The 19,889-nt window shown below is 40.8% G+C and overlaps 1 protein-coding gene across 2 annotated transcripts in view; it reads right to left on the reverse strand.

The window, feature by feature from the left end:
- Positions 1–8,582: 8,582 nt before the first annotated feature.
- mad1l1 (mitotic arrest deficient 1 like 1) overlaps positions 8,583–19,889 on the reverse strand; it is a 202,936-nt gene continuing 191,629 nt past the window's right edge. For both annotated transcript variants that reach the window (XM_061913580.1, XM_061913585.1), the window contains one exon: positions 8,583–9,121. In XM_061913580.1, the coding sequence (XP_061769564.1) occupies positions 8,972–9,121 (150 nt within the window). In that variant the 3' untranslated portion in view covers positions 8,583–8,971. The remainder of the gene's footprint in view (positions 9,122–19,889) is intronic.

The following is a 19,889-nucleotide window of genomic DNA, read 5'->3' on the forward strand; positions in this document are numbered from 1 at the left end:
ATCGCGAAATGATCAAGTATGACACATAGAATGGACCTGCTATCCCCGTTTAAATAAGAAAATCTCATTTCAGTAGGCCTTTAACGTGTTTAGCAAGAAGCAAACTAAGCACAGCTAATTAATACCGATACACGAAATAGTGTATCCTAAAAGTAGCAACCACCAGCACCTCACTAAAATGAAGTGGGTATCAAATAGGAGGCGGCAACATCACACAGCAAACAACACACAACATGTACAGTAAGTACACACACACACACACACACAAGCACTATACTACTACTACTACGAGGGAATAATAACAAACAAATGAATGCTTGAAGTGACAAGCTCGCAATCCTACAATACAAAGAGACTTCAGTCATGGAAGCAGATTTAATCTGTTTATGACGCACTCCAGTGAAAAGATTTAACAGAGCGGCCTTCAATGCCGGCAAACTACCGCTCTACGCGAGCAAACACAGCTGAACTAAAATGCTGTTTTAGCTCAGCTGTGTTGCCAAGTGACGTCTGCGTCACTTGGCAACACATACTCTGCCTTTTAAAAAGACACAGGCGCTCTGCTTTCATGAAACGTCTTTCAACTGCTTATGCCTGATTTATATAGTTGTTGTGGAGAGGCAGAGCTGACGGTCCGACGGTGCGGCAGGGCACGCTGGAGCCCGGCCCAAGATGGCGGCAAGGAGGCGGAGGCTGCGAGCGAGCGGCGAGGTGGGGCGTGCCGGGAGCCACGCCACAATCAAGTTCAGGTGCGTGGATCGCACACCGTTACACAATCAACTTATCTCCTCACGATGTATAAAAAGGGAGAAGGAGGTGAGATCGGGGCAGAAGGAGTTGGAGAACATGCAGTACCTGCAGCACACGAGAGACGACGACGCGGCCGACTGAAGGACACGGAGGAGCGAGCAGTGAGAGCGCGACATAAGCTGGAAAGCGACCCGACCGGCAGACAAGCGTATTGAAAAATAAAGCGAGTCAAACCTGCAAAAGAGATGTCCTTCCTTGGTGGTCAGTGGAACCCGCACGGCGACAGTGAGAGACTGTCACAATTGTATTTCTTTAAGTAATAAATTGCATTTATTAAAATTCCTTTAGTAATTCAACTACTTTTTCGGAAACGTCACAAGTAACTAATTACTTTTAATTTTAAAGGAATTTTCCGAACACCGGTCTAAGGTCCGTTTTTATTGGGTCAGCAATAAGATAAAAGTTAAAGTACCAACGATAGTCACACACACACTAGGTGTGGCGAAATTATTCTCTGTGTTCGACCCATCACCCTTGATCACCCCCTGGGAGGTGAGGGGAGCAGTGAGCAGCAGCGGTGGTCACGCCCGGGAATCATTTTAGGTGATTTAACCCCCAATTCCAACCCTTGATGCTGAGTGCCAAGCAGGGAGGTAATGGGTCCCATTTTTATAGTCTTTGGTATGACTCGGCCGGGGTTTGAACTCACAACCTACCAATCTCAGGGCGGACACTCTAACCACAAAATGTCAACTTTATCAGTCATTAATAAGTTATACATTTTGTTCAGTATTGGGGTAGCGGGGTGGAACTAAATTACAAAATGTTCCCGACTTCTTTTGAAAATGTAACAAAACGTTCCTTTGAATAAAGAATTGATGCGCAGACACACACACTCTGCTCTCATGAAACGTCAGACATTTAAAGTTGTTTTTCTTTAAGTAACGCATTAAGTATTTTTCCTAGGAATTAATAACATTATTAAAAACTAATGCCTGTTGGAATAATTGTATCTAAGTTATCACAAAACTTTGTGTTACACTGAGTTCAGCTCGCCCTGCGAGAGGACAAAAGCTGTCTCTGATCCTACCAAGAAGGCTTGTAAAACTCCACTGTGTAGGATGGGAAGCAACATGAAGGCGTTCTGTTTCTTTGAAGTATTGTAATCCACAGAAAGAGTTTGTCTTGACCCGAGAACAACAAAGCGGAGAGGAAGCATGGGACCTTTTATTTGAACTGTTTTGTGACAAAGGCGATGGCTGTTTACGACCCCCTCTCCTTTAGAAACAGCTGTTGCTATGTAAACAGGGAAAGTCCAAATTAAAGAGGAGGCGTACAATCTTTCGTCAGAGCGTGGTGAGACTCTACAGGGTTACAGGTGTACGTGTTTCTCATCGAGCCAAATTGTATTCTGTCTCTGTTTGATTCCTTGCTTCTTGTCTTGTTTAAAGGCCTACTGAAACCCACTACTACCGACCACGCAGTCTGATAGTTTATATATCAATGATGAAATATTAACAATGCAACACATCCCAATACGGCCTTTTTAGTTTACTAAATTACAATTTTAAATTTCACGCGGAGTTTCTTGTTGAAAATGTCGCAGAATGATGACTCGTGCGCGTGATGTCTCGGGTTGGAGGGGACATATTAGAGCCAGCAACACACACGGCTAAAAGTAATCTCTTTTCATCGCATAATTACACAGTATTTTGGACATCTGTGTTGCTGAATCTTTTGCAATTTGTTTAATTAATAATGGAGACGTCAAAGAATGCTGTTGGTGAAAAGCGATGGATTGCAGCTGCCTTGAGCACCGAAACACAGCCGGTGTTTCTTTGTTTGGTGTGAAGCTTTAACACAGAGCGGTCAAGCGAACATGTTTCTCTACATCAACCAGCAAGTTTTTGGATGGGAAAATTGTGATTTTAAGTCGGCTCTTACCGGTGACTTGAGTGGATTATGCGACCTCCTCCTGCAGCTGTGATCTTGCCTCCTCGGCTTCTCTCAGAGACACTGGCGTTCACCGCAGCCATCCGACTTTCAGGTATGACTTTACAATCTCACTAAAACACTATTAAAACAATAAGCAGATAAGGGATCTTCCAGAATTATCCTAGTAAATGTGTCTAATTACATGTGAAACGGTCCCACTGCCGCCGCCTGGAACTGTTGCCTTTTCCTTTTTTTTGTGTGCTTCACTCTAACTTTCCTCATCCACGAATCTTTCATCCTTGCTCAAATTAATGGGGAAATTGTCGCTTTCTCGGTTCGAATCGCTCTTGCTGTTGGAGGTTATGAATGTAAACAATGTTAGGGTGTGAGGAGCCCCACAACCCGTGATGTCACACGCACATCGTCTGCTACTTCCGGTAGAGGCAAGGCTTTTTTTATTAGCGACCAAAAGTTGCGAACTTTTTCGTGGATGTTCTCTACTAAATCCTTTCAGCAAAAATATGTCAAGTATGACACATAAAATGGACCTGCTATCCCCGTTTAAATAAGAAAATCTCATTTCAGTAGGACTTTAATAGATGTCATCAGTGTTTGAACCTGAGAATTCCTTCAGTAGTTCAATTACTTTTTTGGAAGCGTAACAAGTAACTACAATTAATTACTTATAATTTTTGAGGAATTTTCCAAATGTGTTAGGTCGGTTTTTATTGGGTCAGAGATATAATATCAACTTTATCATTGTCATAGTTATACATTTTGTTCAGTATGAGGATGTCGTAGTGGTTTGTGCAGCCCTTTGAGACACTAGTGATTTAGGGCTATATAAGTAAACATTGATTGATTGATTGATTGAGTATTGGGGTGCCGGGGTGGAACTAAATTCCTAAATGTTCCCGACTTCCTTTGGAAGATGCAACAAAACGTTCCTGTACGGCCACTCTACCAACCGTGGCGCGGTTGGTAGAGTGGCCGTGCCAGCAACCGAAGGGTTCCGGGTTCGATCCCCACCTTCTACCAACCAAGTCACGTCCGTTGTGTCCTTGAGCAAGACACTTCACCCTTGCTCCCGATGGGTCGTGGTTAGGGCCTTGCATGGCAGCTCCCTCCATCAGTGTGTGAATGTGTGTGTGAATGGGTGAATGTGGAAATAGTGTCAAAGCGCTTTCAATCAATCAATCAATGTTTACTTATATAGCCCTAAATCAATAGTGTCTCAAAGGGCTGCACAAACCACTACGACATCCTCGGTAGGCCCACATAAGGGCAAGGAAAACTCACACCCAGTGGGACGTCGGTGACAATGATGACTATGAGAACCTTGGAGAGGAGGAAAGCAATGGATGTCGAGCGGGTCTAACATGATACTGTGAAAGTTCAATCCATAATGAATCCAACACAGTCGCGAGAGTCCAGTCCAAAGCGGATCCAACACAGCAGCGAGAGTCCCGTTCACAGCGGAGCCAGCAGGAAACCATCCCAAGCGGAGGCGGATCAGCAGCGCAGAGATGTCCCCAGCCGATACACAGGCAAGCAGTACATGGCCACCAGATCGGACCGGACCCCCTCCACAAGGGAGAGTGGGACATAGAAGAAAAAGAAAAGAAACGGCAGATCAACTGGTCTAAAAAGGGAGTCTATTTAAAGGCTAGAGTATACAAATGAGTTTTAAGGTGAGACTTAAATGCTTCCACTGAAGGGGAATCTCGAACTGTTACCGGGAGGGCATTCCAGAGTACTGGAGCCCGAACGGAAAACGCTCTATAGCCCGCAGACTTTTTTTGGGCTTTGGGAATCACTAATAAGCCGGAGTCCTTTGAACGCAGATTTCTTGCCGGGAACATATGGTACAAAACAATCGGCAAGATAGGATGGAGCTAGACCGTGTAGTCTACATGCTGCCGCTAGGTGACATCATACGCAAATACGGTGTTAGCTTTCACTGCTATGCTGATGACACCCAACTCTACATACCCCTAAAGCTGACCAACACGCCGGATTGTAGTCAGCTGGAGGCGTGTCTTAATGAAATTAAACAATGGATGTCCGCTAACTTTTTGCAACTCAACGCCAAAAAAACGGAAATGCTGATTATCGGTCCTGCTAGACACCGACCTCTATTTAATAATACAACTCTAACATTTGACAACCAAACAATTAAACAAGGCGACTCGGTAAAGAATCTGGGTATTATCTTCGACCCAACTCTCTCCTTTGAGGCACACATTAAAAGCGTTACTAAAACGGCCTTCTTTCATCTCCGTAATATCGCTAAAATTCGCTCCATTCTGTCCACTAAAGACGCCGAGATCATTATCCATGCGTTTGTTACGTCTCGTCTCGATTACTGTAACGTATTATTTTCGGGTCTCCCCATGTCTAGCATTAAAAGATTACAGTTGGTACAAAATGCGGCTGCTAGACTTTTGACAAGAACAAGAAAGTTTGATCACATTACGCCTGTATTGGCTCACCTGCACTGGCTTCCTGTGCACTTAAGATGTGACTTTAAGGTTTTACTTGAGTACCTTGAAGGTAGAAAAGCGCTATAAAAGTATAACCCATTTACCATTTACCAATTGATGCTAACTGTACTAGCCACCATCGCCATAAACTAAAGCTGGTCACATGACCTCACCATTAAAGGGATTAACATCGGCGACCTTGAGCGCGACTGAGGGCCTCGTCAGAACCCACAAAAGCGTCCCACCTGACAAACACAACAAAAGGCCCGTAGCGCCGATTGCGGACTTAACGGCGGAACAGACCCGTTGCGTCGGATCGCTGACTTTTCACGTCACGCGCGCTTTATTGATCCTCGCTGGCGACGGCGTAGCAAAAATGGCGGGGGAGGCACGTTAAGTTAATGAGATGGATGGTGATGAAACGCCGCCTGTGACCTTGAGCAGTAAAAAAAAAAGAAAAGGAGAGAGGGAATAATATCCCGCTGAGCTCTTCTTCGCTTTCACGTGTCCTTTTTTTTTTAACGTACTAACAAGGAAAAACAATGTGTTGGCTTTCATTCCTTTCAAGGCTTTTCAAGGCGTTGGTTCTAAGCTGACAGCGTCGTCGTCGTCTCCTCGCCAACGTCTGAGCACATCAAAGTTGGAGGCGGGCGAGCGGCTGAGGAGCGCCACTGATGTTCTTCACAAACAACAATAAAAGGACTTCAAACTCTAAAGTCAAACATTAGTGCTGGGACCTTCAAACACAGAACTCACAAGTCAAAGATGTGGAGATGACGAAGTGGGCGAAAAGTGAAGAAGTCCAGTTGGAGGTTTAAGAATTTGTAGTTTTTAGGGGTGTAACGGTACATGTGTATTTGTATTGAACCGTTTCGGTTCGGTTAGGAGGTGTACCGAACGAGTTTCCACATCAGGGGTATCAAACTCAAACACAGAGTGGACCAACATTTAAAACTGAACAAAGCCGCGGGCCAAGGTTGAACAAATTAACCTTTTAATAGGGACCCCAAAAAAGTTTCGCATTGAATATTGAACAAGCAAGCCTTATATAACTTGGGGGGGCGGTATGGCTCAGCTGGTAGAGCGGCCCTGCCAGCAACTTGAGGGTTGCAGGTTCGATCCCCGCTTCCGCCATTCTAGTCACTGCCGTTGTGTCCTTGGGCAAGACACTTTACCCACCTGCTCCCAGTGCCACCCACACTGGTTTAAATGTAACTTAGATATTGGGTTTCACTATGTAAAGTGCTTTGAGTCATTAGAGAAAAAGCGCTATATAAATATAATTCACTTCACAACTTTATAGTGACATGCAAACTGGAGTTTCAAATAATAATAATAATTGAAAAAATAATCAATGTGAAGTGAAGTTAATCTGAGGCTGAGTTGACTTGAATCTGTTTAATGTTGCACTTTTTATACAGTGGGGCAAAAAAGTATTTAGTCAGCCAGCGATTGTGCAAGTTCTCCCACTTAAAATTATGACAGAGGTCTGTAATTTTCATCATAGCTACATTTCAACTGTGAGAGACAGAATGTGGAAAAAAAATCCAGGAATTCACATTGTAGGAATTTTTAAGAATTTATTTGTAAATTATGGTGAAAAATAAGTATTTGGTCAACCATTCAAAGCTCTCACTGATGGAAGGAGGTTTTGGCTCAAAATCTCACGATACATGGCCCCATTCATTCTTTCCTTAACACGGATCAATCGTCCTGTCCCCTTAGCAGAAAAACAGCCCCAAAGCATGATGTTTCCACCCCCATGCTTCACAGTAGGTATGGCGTTCTTGGGATGCAACTCAGTATTCTTTTTCCTCCAAACACGACAAGTTGAGTTAATTCCAAAATAGATACATGGATGATACAGCAGAGGATTGGGAGAATGTCATGTGGTCAGATGAAACCAAAATAGAACTTTTTGGTATAAACTCAACTTGTCGTGTTTGGAGGAAGAAGAATACTAAGGTTTTAAAAATTGCTACTGTTAAAGACCACTATTCATTCCAAGGGACCAGGAATTGGTACTGTAAAGGTCCAAATGTGAACGGTACTCATCCCTAACCAGGACCCCCGATGAGAGTTTAAATCAGGGGTCACCAACGTTTTTGAAACCAAGAGCTACTTCTTGGGTACTGATTAATGCGAAGGGCTACCAGTTTGATACACACTTGAAAAAAATGGCCAGAAATAGCCAATTTGCTCAATTTACCTTTAATAAATAAATATTTATATATATATATATATATATATACATAAAATGGGTATTTCTGTCTGTCATTCGTTATCATTTTTTTTTCCTTTTACGGAAGGTTTTTTGTAGAGAATAAATGATGGAAAAAAAATACTTAATTGAACGGTTTAAAAGAGGAGAAAACAGGAAAGAAATGAAAATAACATTTTGAAACATAGTTTATCTTCAATTTCAACTCTTTGAAATTCAAAATCAACCCAAAAAAAGAAGAGAAAAACTAGCTAATTCGAATCTTTTTGAAAAAATTTAAAAACAAACTTATGGAACATCATTAGTAATTTTTCCTGATTAAGATTAATTTTAAAATGTTGATGACATGTTTTAAATAGATTAAATTCCAATCTGCATTTTGTTAAAATATATAACAAATTGAACCAAGCTATATTTCTAATAAAGACAAATCATTATTTCTTGTAGATGTTCCAGAACAAAAATTTTAAAAGAAATTCAAAAGACTTTGAAATAAGATTTAAATTTGATTCTACAGATTTTCTAGATTTGCCAGAACATTTTTAATTTTTATTTTAACCATAATAAGTTTGAAGAAATATTTCACAAATATTCTACGTCGAAAAAACAGAAGCTAAAATGAAGAATTAAATTAAAATGTATTTTATTCTTTACAATAAACAAAAAAATTTAAAAAACTGAACATTGATTTAAATTGTCAGGAAAGAAGAGGAAGGAATTTAAAAGGTAAAAAGGTATATGTGTTTAAAAATCCTATAATCGTTTTTAAGGTTGTATTTTTTCTCTAAAAATGTCTTTCTGAAAGTTATAAGAAGCAAAGTAAAACAATGAATGAATTTATTTAAAAAAGTGAAGACCAAGTCTTTAAAATATTTTCTTGGATTTTCAAATTCTATTTGAGCTTTGTCTCTCTTAGAATTAAAAACGTAGAGCAAAGCGAGACCAGCTTGCTAGTAATTAAATAAAATGTAGAAAATAGAGGCAGCTCACTGGTAAGTGCTGCTATTTGAGCTATTTTTAGAACAGGCCAGCGGGCGACTCATCTGGTATTAACGGGCTACCTGGTGCCCGCGGGCACCGCGTTGGTGACCCCTGGTTTAGATGGTTTCTCTCACCGACCCGACCAGAAAGGTGTTTAACCTTTTTCTTGTCGCTCCATAAAGACGTAAAAGACCACAGGGAGAAAAGTGTGATAAATTTAGGATCACAGTTTTTATGTTGAGGGAGTATCAAAAAATAACAATGGACAGAAGTTGGAATGAAGAACAAAAACTGCTATCCATCCATCCATTTTCTACCGCTTTTTCCCTTTCGGGGTCGCGGGGGGCGCTGGCGCCTATCTCAGCTGCAACGGGCGGAAGGCGGGGTACACCCTGGACAAGTCGCCACCTCATCGCAGGGCAAAAACTGCTAACTAAAGTTAATAAACATGTCACAAAATGATGAAATAATCATCTGACATGCAGAAAAATGTCATAGAGTCTTTACTTTGGAAGAAGACACCATCTTGTCTTGTGAATATTAGTGACATTTACAGGAAAAGGTAAAAATTTAAAAACATTTTTTAAAAATGGTTACCACGTCAGACGGTGGTTTGCCGGCTGTAGAGTTCAAGGGTCACGGCCGAGATGAACACGGGGATGCTGTTCTGATGGTGGAGGTGAAGATTCACCAACTCATCCAGGGTTTTGGTGAAGGCCGTCTCCATCAGCTGCATGTTTCCATTGGAGCCCTGCACACACACACGCACACACACACAGTTGAAAATAAAAAGACTTTGGAGCAATGTTCGCGGACCCTAGTATTTTAGATGCTTGTTCACCGGTCCTCATATGGACGGAACATTTCCTTGTGGATCTCTCAAGGGTTGAAATATAAGAACACACACACACACACACACACACACACACACACACACACACACACACACACACACACACACACACACACACACACACACACACACACACACACACACACACACACACACACACACACACACAGTTGAAAATAAAAAGTTTCAACATAAAAATGTCAACACTTCGAGTTGTTTTTATCTCCTGGGAATTGTCAAGATTTTGTGCAAGTGTGTGTGTGTGTGTGTGAGCATCCATGACAGACTGAAGGTGTCTAAATCTGTGTGGATTAATTAGAAGGAGCAGCTCGGGGCGATAGAGTGAAGGAGAAAGTGATGAGGGAAACGAGGGATGGAGTAATTAAAACATTGCATGAAGGAAGCGAGCGAAGCGGCGCGGGAGGGGCGAGCGCAGCGACGTAGCGCGCTGGGAAACGTCCTGAACCCACCCGGCAAGCACCTACGCCGTATTTGACAATTTGTCATATAGTGCAAAATATAGTACACTTCCTTCACATAGACAACAGAGCTGTGTTTTGATTGACATGTCACACAGGTGTTAATCTGTATCGATTAGACCAATACTACGAACTATGGGAGACAGGGCTTTCTGCACCCAGTCTGTGGAACGCTCTGCCTGACCACCTGAGGGCACCACAGACTGTGAATGCTTTTAAAAAAGGCTTAAAACCTTTCTTTAAAAAAAAAAAAGCCTTTTTATAGATATATGCATACTAGTTCTAGCTATTAGGCTGTTCTAGTTTTTACTTTTATTATCTTTTTATTATTATTATTTTTGTTAATACACTGTAGCACTTAGTTGTTTGCTCAATAAAAAAGTGCTTTTTACAAATAAAATATATTATAATACTGATCTTTCAATTATTTATGATTATTAAACAATTACATTTTTGATTACAATTATAATCCGAAAATAAAATAGGATGTCTGTGTAACAATATCAAATAAATATTTAAATTATTTCCTTAATCCCTTTATTAGATACAATATTTGGAGCAAAATAATTAAATGTACCAGTGAAAAATAAGTAAACATAAGCAAAAAAAATTTTGGCTTATGTTTTTTTTTTTTAAATCAATCGAACAAACCACTACACAGCAATACCATAACAATGCAATCCAATTCCGAAACCAAACCTGACCCAGCAACACTCAGAACTGCAATAAACAGAGCAATTGAGAGGAGACACAAACACGACACAGAACAAACCAAAAGTAATGAAACAAAAATTCATATTATCAACAACAGTATCAATATTAGTTATAATTTCAACATAGCAGTGATTAAAAATCCCTCATTGACATTATCATTAGACATTTATAAAAATAATAAAAAAGAACAATAGTGTCACAGTGGCTTACACTTGCATCGCATCTCATAAGCTTGACAACACACTGTGTCCAATGTTTTCACAAAGATAAAATAAGTCATATTTCTGGTTCGTTTAATAGTTAAAACTAATTTACATTATTGCAATCAGTTAATAAAACATTGTCCTTTACAATCATAAAAGCTTTTTTTTTTTAAATCTACTCTGCTAGAATGTCCCCAGACTGGGGTAGATCCTACTGAAATCCTATGTATTGAATGAATACAGAATCCTTTTGAATCGGAAAAATATCGTTTTTGAATCGAGAATCGAATCGAAAAAAATGTATATATTATCGAATCGTGACCCCAAGAATCAATATTGAATCGAATCGTGGGACACCCAAAGATTCACAGCTCTACTAAGTAGTATAATATCTAAAATAATGTCTAAGAAACAATGAATTCATTTTCTTTGAACTTTGCCAAAAACAAATTGGGAGAGTCCTACTTGGAGAACTGCTTCCAAAGACGACTGACGGAGCGGATCTTAGAGGTTCCGGTATGCACTTAAATGCAACAAATTAGACAAAGTGCCTATAAAATTGACGATGCGGCATAAATGTGTCGTATGAAAACGAAAACCCCGGACTGACGTCGATGGTCTCGGAGGGTTCCATCGATAAAAACGCTGCTTATGACCAAGCTGCTGACTTTCTGACGACCTATCCAAGCGTACTGTACAGACGTTCTGGTCCACTGACCACACACACACACACACACACACACATACAATGTGGTGTCTGCATTCATCGTAAAACTGCATCCTTTACTCGCTCTCAGGCAACTTCCTGCACATCCGACATATCAAAGGGTACAAGAAAAAGCAGTTACCATGGAGACCTGAGTTTTGAGTTCCTAGGAGTGCTGTGAAGTGAAGTAACATGGAGCTTAATGAAGAGACGGAAGACACACACACACGCACACACACGCGCACACACACACACACACACACACACACACACACACACACACACACACACACACACACACACACACACACACACACACACACACACACACACACACACACACACACACACACGCGCAAGTCACGACTTTAAGACTTTTAGAAGGATGATTCAGGAGTTCACAGGAAAAAAAATGCTAAAGTTTCATCTGGCTGTTTTTCTGATGACATGCAGCTAAGAGAAAAATTGGAAGTAATAATAATAATAATAATAATAATGAATTACAATTGTAACAGAGAATTATTGTAATATTTCTCTATTAAATGGAAACAAAATAGAGAAATATTACAATCATTCTCTATTTTGGTTTAAATGGAAACAAAATAGAGAATGATTGTAATATTTCTCTATTTTGTTTCCATTTAAACCCCCATTATTTACTTTTTACTTTTATTTAAATTGATCTCAACTCTGTACACTGCTGCTGGAATTTTAATTTTCCTGAAGGAACTCTCCTGAAGGAATCAATAAAGTACTATCTATCTATCCATCCATCCATCCATCCATCCATCCATCCATCCATCCATCCATCCATCCATCCATCTATCGCACTTTGCATTTGTTAAAATGTCAAAGCGCTACAAAGTACGAAAAAAAATAAAAACAAAGTTAGAATATATAATAACAGATTTAAATAGAAATGTATACACAAAAAAAACACTAGATAAACAGAAACACGGATAAAAAATAGAAATAAAAGCATAAAACCGATATGCGAGTGGAGTCGGTCTGTGAACGGGCCAGGCTCCGACTCCGAACAAGCACTCAAAATCGTCTAGAACAGGGGTCGGGAACCTTTTTGGCTGAGAGAGCCATGAAAGCCAAAAATATTTCAAAATGTATTTCCGTGAGAGCCATATCATATTTTTAACACTGAATACAAGTGTCAGGTTCAAACACTGATGACTTCTATGAAACAGACAAGAAGCAAGGAATTCAACAGAGACTGGATTCAATTTAGCTCAATGAGAAGAAACCCGTAGACCTGTACCCTTGGTCAGTGTCGTCCCACGCCCTAACAAGAGTCTTTCATTTGGACTTTCCCAGATTACAAAAACTAAATGCGTGCATTTCTTATTCTTTTTAATAACATTGTTATTCTGAAGCTAACCGATAATAAATAAAATACATTCGACCATTAATGCGACTTCTTGAACGGTTGGATGGATGCAAATGCATGAGAATGTTTTATATTTTGAACGTTATTTTAACAATGTGATTACCAGCGGAATTATTTATTTCTTATTGTGTTAAGCAACGTCAACAAAGATTTATCTGAGAGCCAGATGCAGTCATCAAAAGAGCCACAGGTTCCCTATCCATTCCCTATCATCTTTTTTGTAAGGGGCGCTGGAAGCCGGCAGACCCGTCAGCGATCCTGTTCTGTCTCCCTGTAATGTTTGTCTGATCTTGAATGGGATTGTGCTGAAAATTTTAATTTTCCTGAAGGAACTCTCCTGACGGAATAAATAAAGTACTATCTATCTATCTATCTATCTATCTACCTATGTATCTATCTATCCCTGGTCTAGAAGATGATTGTTTCACTTCACAAAAACATTTGGCCATTTTAGCAGCAAGGTGGCCGAGAAAGGGATTTGTTCCTCGATTCGCTGTTTTTGGAACTGAGGCCATGTCTACAGGAACACGGAGAGTTTCAAAAACGCATATACGGGGTTAAAACCACCTCCATCCACACAAAACTGTCTCTGTCTACACACAAACACATACACCTGCCGTAGTGCACATTTTGTCCAATCAGAAGCCTGGAAAAAGCAGCCACACCTCTGTTATGTTTATTTTGATATACTAGACCGGCTTTTTAGTGCTGCCCTAGAGCAGTTTTAAAAAAGGATAGAAAATGGAAAAAGATGGGGCGACATTTTTTTTGGTTTGTTTTAGTATACTTTTTGTTTGAGGACAAACATTTCCTGAGGTTACTCTTCTGAAGGAATAAATAAAGTACTATCTATCTATTTATCTATGACACAAACCTTCCCAATTGTTAACAAGCCCACTGTTTAATTTGTGTGTGTGTGTATGACAGTATTTGGTGAACATTGTTGTGACCTACTAATTTCCGCGGTTCTTGAACTCACCATAGTGTGGGGTGTTAGGACTCGGGAGTAAGGAGAGGACCCAGATGCAGAGAAGAAGTTCAAAAAGAAAATAAAGCTTTTATTTTGAAACAACTTTTTACCTCCAAAGCAAAACGTTTTTCACAAGAATAATCAACACGCGGAAAAATAATTCCGAGGATAAACAATTCACTTAAAATCACTCCACAAAAATAAGGAGGAATACTAACTTAAGGAAATTTTAACAAAAAAAGAATCATAATAAGAATAAACGAAAAGCGCTCCAACAGGAGGAAACAACACCAAAACGACCTATATATAAACACTAACTATAAATAACAAAATATCACTCATTCATCCATCCATCCATTTTCTACCGCTTATTCCCTTTTGGGGTCGCGGGGGGCGCTGCCGCCTATCTCCGCTACAATCGGGCGGAAGGCGGGGTACACCCTGGACAAGTCGCCACCTCATCGCAGGGCCAACACAGATAGACAGACAACATTCACACTCACATTCACACACTAGGGCCAATTTAGTGTTGCCAATCAACCTATCCCCAGGTGCATCTCTTTGGAAGTGGGAGGAAGCCGGAGTACCCGGAGGGAACCCACGCATTCACGGGGAGAACATGCAAACTCCACACAGAAAGATCCCGAGCCTGGATTTGAACCCAGGACTGCAGGACCTTCGTATTGTGAGGCAGACGCACTAACCCCTCTGCCACCGTGAAGCCCTCACTCATTCAATGAGGCAATAAATTTGAAATTTGGAAAAACAAAAACTCACCAATTAGGAAGACGAAGGATAACCAAGGACGCTCGAAGGAGGAAAAAGTAATCTCAAAATTACAGCAAAAACTAAGGTAACTAGGAAAACAGGAGCAAGACTAGGAGCTAATCAGGGACATGGACATGGACGCTAGAAAGGCACGATAGACGAGACGATCTGGCGAAGGACAAACGGAGAAGTGAGCTTAAATAGGATGTGGGGAGTGATGGGGAACAGGTGGAAACAATCAGGAATCAGGGATGACGTCAGACTGGTGACACAAGAGGAAGGGCCCGTGGTCTGAAACAAGAGGGTAGCTTTTCAAAATAACACACGTAAATCACAAGATAGAAAAACCAAGACAAGACTTCCCTCATCCCGGTGTGACAGGGCTGTCACGCCACAGCCCTGTCATGTAAAATGTTCCACTCCTTCTTTGTCTCATTTTGTCCACCAAAAGTTTTATGCTGTGCGTGATGTACATAACTGCATCATTATGCCTCATTTGTATGTATATTTGAGCTTATTTAATAATATTTACTTTGATCCTCTTTGTAATTAATTTATATGTGCATGTCTCATGACACATTATCTGTATGTAATATTGGCTGCATTTCAGATGGTTGTTTGTGTGCCATGTTGTTCCAGACCACAGCAAACATTACCTAGTTTGCCAAAGATTGTAATAAACATATTAAAAGAAGACAGTCTGCCGTTTCCTTTAACTTAGACACACACATCTACACCTTTGGCCATTAAAAGCCAGCCATTTCCAGGAGTTATCTCACCTCCAGAGTAGCCTCTTATGGTTTTTAATGTTGTAAATATGTGTAGAATAAATATAAAATTTCAACATTTCTGTCAACAACGATTTGCTTCAGCCTGCGACACATAGTCATTTTGATAGTAGGCTGATTTAGCTAATATAGACACTTACGTCATGTGTTGCCTTCATTATAACACGTATATAAGGCTTTTAAAGTAATTTTGATAGTAGGCTTATATAGCTAATATAGACACTTATGTCATGTGTTGCCTTCATTATAACACGTATATAAGGCTTTTAAAGTCATTTTGATAGTAGGCTTATATAGCTAATATAAACACTTGCGTCATGTGTTGCCTTCATTATAAAACTTATATACAGCTTTTCATTTTCTGCGGCTCCAGACGGATATGTTTTTTGTATTTTGGTCCAATATAATACTAGACGTACAATGAAATGTACATTATCTTTAAAATACCAGTAGAGTGGAAAACAAGTTGACTTTATATACTTAATTGTGTTTCATATCCACTAAACGAGGGGTCGCCAACCCATCGATCGCAAAAATATTAGAGAAAACATTTATTAATATGACACCAGTGACACCCCCACACGGAGAATAACCGACACATCCGCCATCAGGAAAGCATTTTAACACCTGAACACACCTCTCCCAGTTAGAATAATTATGTATATTCTATCACACAACTCTTTTGCTTAAGGGCTGTTGCTATAGTTATTATCAATTGTGCTGAAGTTGTATTTTTCTCACCGTGCAAAGCTGGCAATCCAAAAGATTGCATGTCGTCTCGTATCACTGTTGTGTACAGAATCGGCCTGCTTTTTTGATTGAAACTCTTATTAGTAGATTGCACAGTACAGTACATATTCCGTACAATTGACGACTAAATGGTAACACCCCAATAATTTTTTTCAACTTGTTTAAGTCGGGGTCCACGTTAATCAATTCATGGTACAAATATATACAATCAGTCATCACACAGGTTAGTCCTCATAGTACATACATTGAATTATTTACATTATTTACAATGCTGTACAATGCTGACTGCCAAGACCGAAGATCGAGTCCTTGACGCAGACAAAGCAGAGACCGGGCGATATCAAGAGTATCAACACATTTGCATTTCATTAATAGTCATATACTACTACTCAGTGGCCTAGTGGTTGGAGTGTCCGCCCTGAAATCGGTAAGTTGTGGGTTCAAACCACGGCCGAGTCACACCAAAGACTATAAAAATGGTACCCATTACGTCCCTGCTTGGCACTCAGCATCAAGGGTTGGAATTGGGGGTTAAATCATTAAAAAGGCGTGGCACCGCTGCTGCCCACTGCTCCCCTTGCCTCCAAGGGGGTGAACAAGGGGATGGGTCAAATGCAGAGGACACATTTCACCACACCTAGTGTGTGTGTGACAATCATTGGTATTTTAACTTTAACTTTATATTGTGTCTGACTGGGGTTGCTGAAATTACCCCGCCTCCTTCAGCGGCAGCTTCAGTGATGTAACCAGGGACCTCCAAGGAAAATAGAGGAAGCACGTGGACTGGACTTTAGAGCGTAGTTTGGATCTGTAACTAGAGTACAGCCCAAAAACGTCTCTCCTCAATAGAGCAAAATGTAACTCTGTCTCTGCATGATTCCTTGCTTCTTGTCTGTTTAATAGATGTCATCAGTGCTTGAACCTTACATTTCCTCTGCCGCTCTCCACACCCGCTACACCCGCTCGTCTCGCAAACCGCACATTGCATGACACATTCATAAATCATCAAGCTGCAAAAATGCTTTGAGGTTGACTGTTGCGACATGTTGTGTAGTTGCTTTCCGCCATGTTTTGTCAAGCAATACGGCACTTTGATTCCAGGAAGTAAGCAGTGTTGCCTAAAATGCGATAATAAATGATGGTTTTTGGAACATTTAAATATTAAACGGTATATAAATTACTAACCGTCTTGAATTTTACCGCTGTTTATCATTGGACCTTTACAGTTACATCCCTAATTCAAACATACAGTAAGTCTCTTATAGTGTGTTTAAAGCAGTGTTGTTGTGCTTTTGGAGATGACAGCGGACAAAAAGGGAGTCTAAGTCTCCATTTGTGTCGTGCTGAGTTTTGGAACTCTACACTTTGGCCAGCGTTTGTAAAAGGCTGTGTTTTTAAAAACAAAAGTTTGCGTTTGGACAAGAGGCCTAAACACAGAGATAAGTATGCGTTTATTAAGTATCCGTGTTATTTTTTTATCTATTAATTTATATATATATATATATATATATATATATCCATCCATCCATTTTCTACCGCTTATTCCCTTTTGGGGTCGGGGGGGCGCTGTATACATATACATATATATATATATATATATATATATATATATATATATATATATACATTCTTTAAACCGGAACTTAAAATATGCTTATATTGTTTCCGTATAACTGCACATGAGAGTGGTGCACCTACGTCTCGGTGATGTGGCCGAGAGGGATGGCTCACAGAAAAGGGAAAAAGAGAGCAACGGGCCCAAAGAAGCCGAGAGAAACGCTCAAAGGTTTTGCGATCATTTGAAAGTAAAAAAGACAAGACGCCGTGGTCTTTTTTGCCAGCTAAGACCAAAGTACAGGTCCGATACCTGAAACATTGCAGTTTGGTGCCGCTTGGCAAGCCGGTACACTTGGGGTAAATCTGGATAAATGTACCGAATAAGGAACGCATTAAAGTAGGGGATATACAATATTGCTCCCATGTGACTGCAATGCAGTCTGCTGAAAGTGATGGAATGCGCCACTTTAAATGGGTTGTACTTGTATAGCGCTTTTCTACCTTCAAGGTACTCAAAGCGCTTTGACACTACTTCCACATTTACACATTCACACACTGATGGAGGGAGCTGCCATGCAAGGCGCCAACCAGCACCCATCAGGAGCAAGGGTGAAGTGTCTTGCTCAGGACACAACGGACGTGACGAGGTGCGTTCTAGGTGGGATTTGAACCAGTGACCCTCGGGTTGCGCACGGCCACTCTCCCACTGCGCCACGCCGTTCCTAACTTTGCATAACAACTGACACTGTGTTCAAAGTTGGAACTGCCACAAAACACGTTTTAAAGTATCCAAAACTAAAAGATAGTGCACCACCCAAATTCGTCACGTTTCATGTGTCAGGCTCACATGAATCCCTTTGCCAGTCTGCTTGATTATGTGCGAAAATCAACCCCTATATTCAAAAAGTGACCTTATCAATGTAAATTTGCATATTCAGTCAGACATCCATACACAAAAATGCTGTTAACAATTTCTGACCTTTATGAAAAAAAACAACAAGGTTGCGTCCAGGTGGTGAAAGGCTGAAGCGCGCTTTCACACCAGGTGACGTCAGAGAGGTGGAGCAACGGTCCTGCCAGGCAAATAACGAGTACGACACCATCAGACTTTTTAAAAGTAAATAAAATAAAAAAAAACTCCTCATGGAACAAATGTTCCCGTCAGGGTTAAAAACCTAAGTGCTGCCTTTCCAACGACGGAGAAAGGGAGCACTATGCCATCCGCCCTCTATCCAATTAACGGAAATCAATGCTCCCCGCTGGAGAGGCAGGGCGGGGCTTACGAGTGACCTCATCCATGCGAGGAGGCCGCGTGCCGCCTGAATGATAACGACGCTCCCCTGCGGGCGCCGTTGGGGGCCGGCGTCATAGTCGGACAATGGACAGGCGTCCTCGGGGAAAATACAACTGGCATCTTTTTTAGTCTCAGCGTGAAGTCTTGGAGACGTGCTTTTAATTTGAGATGAATATTGACTGTGACCATGTATTATTCTGCGAGGGTAAAAACAACAACATCCTGCTTCTGAAAACAAAGGAACTGAAAGGATGCATTTTGTTGGATAGAGTTTAGAAGTGCATGCAACAAATCATGTTGTAACATGAGTGCCAGCACAAAAAAAACAGAAATTCCCTCTTTTTAAGACGTTAAAGAAAGTGTTTACATCACTTAAAGGCCTACTGAGAAGAGATGTTCTTATTTAAACAAAGATAGCAGGTCCATCTCACATTGTTTACAATCATGGCCACCAGCAACGAGAGCGATTCAGACCAAAAAAAGCGAAGATTTCCCCATTAATTTGAGCGAGGATGAAATAATTGTGGATGAGGAAAGTGAGAGTGAAGGACTAGAAAAAAAAAAAAAAGGATAAGAGGGCAGTGGGAGCGATTCAGATAGGGAAGATGCTGTGAGAAGCGCCGTGGCAGCCGTGGGGGTGGCAGGACCACTCGGACAGGCCCAAGCGCAACAAGGGATAGAGTGAAGTGAATTATATTTATATAGCGCTTTTCTCTAGTGACTCAAAGCGCTTTACATAGTAAAACCCAATATCTAAGTTACATTTAAACCAGTGTGGGTGGCACTGGGAGCAGGTGGGTAAAGTGCCTTGCCCAAGAACACAACGGCAGTGACTAGGCTGGCGGAAGCAGGACTTGAACCTGCAACCCTCAAGTTGCTGGCACGGCCACTCTACCAACCGAGCCATACCGCTTTGAACCCGACGGTGACGGTCAGGAGGACGCTGCTGATATTGATGCTGGAGTAGCACACGACATAGATCGCCTTCAGAATACAGAATGGTAAAATGTTTTTTATTAATACACATAATACACTGTA

The sequence above is a fragment of the Nerophis ophidion genome, linkage group LG01, assembly GCF_033978795.1.
Source record: "Nerophis ophidion isolate RoL-2023_Sa linkage group LG01, RoL_Noph_v1.0, whole genome shotgun sequence".
Classification (NCBI taxonomy): Eukaryota; Metazoa; Chordata; class Actinopteri; order Syngnathiformes; family Syngnathidae; genus Nerophis; species Nerophis ophidion.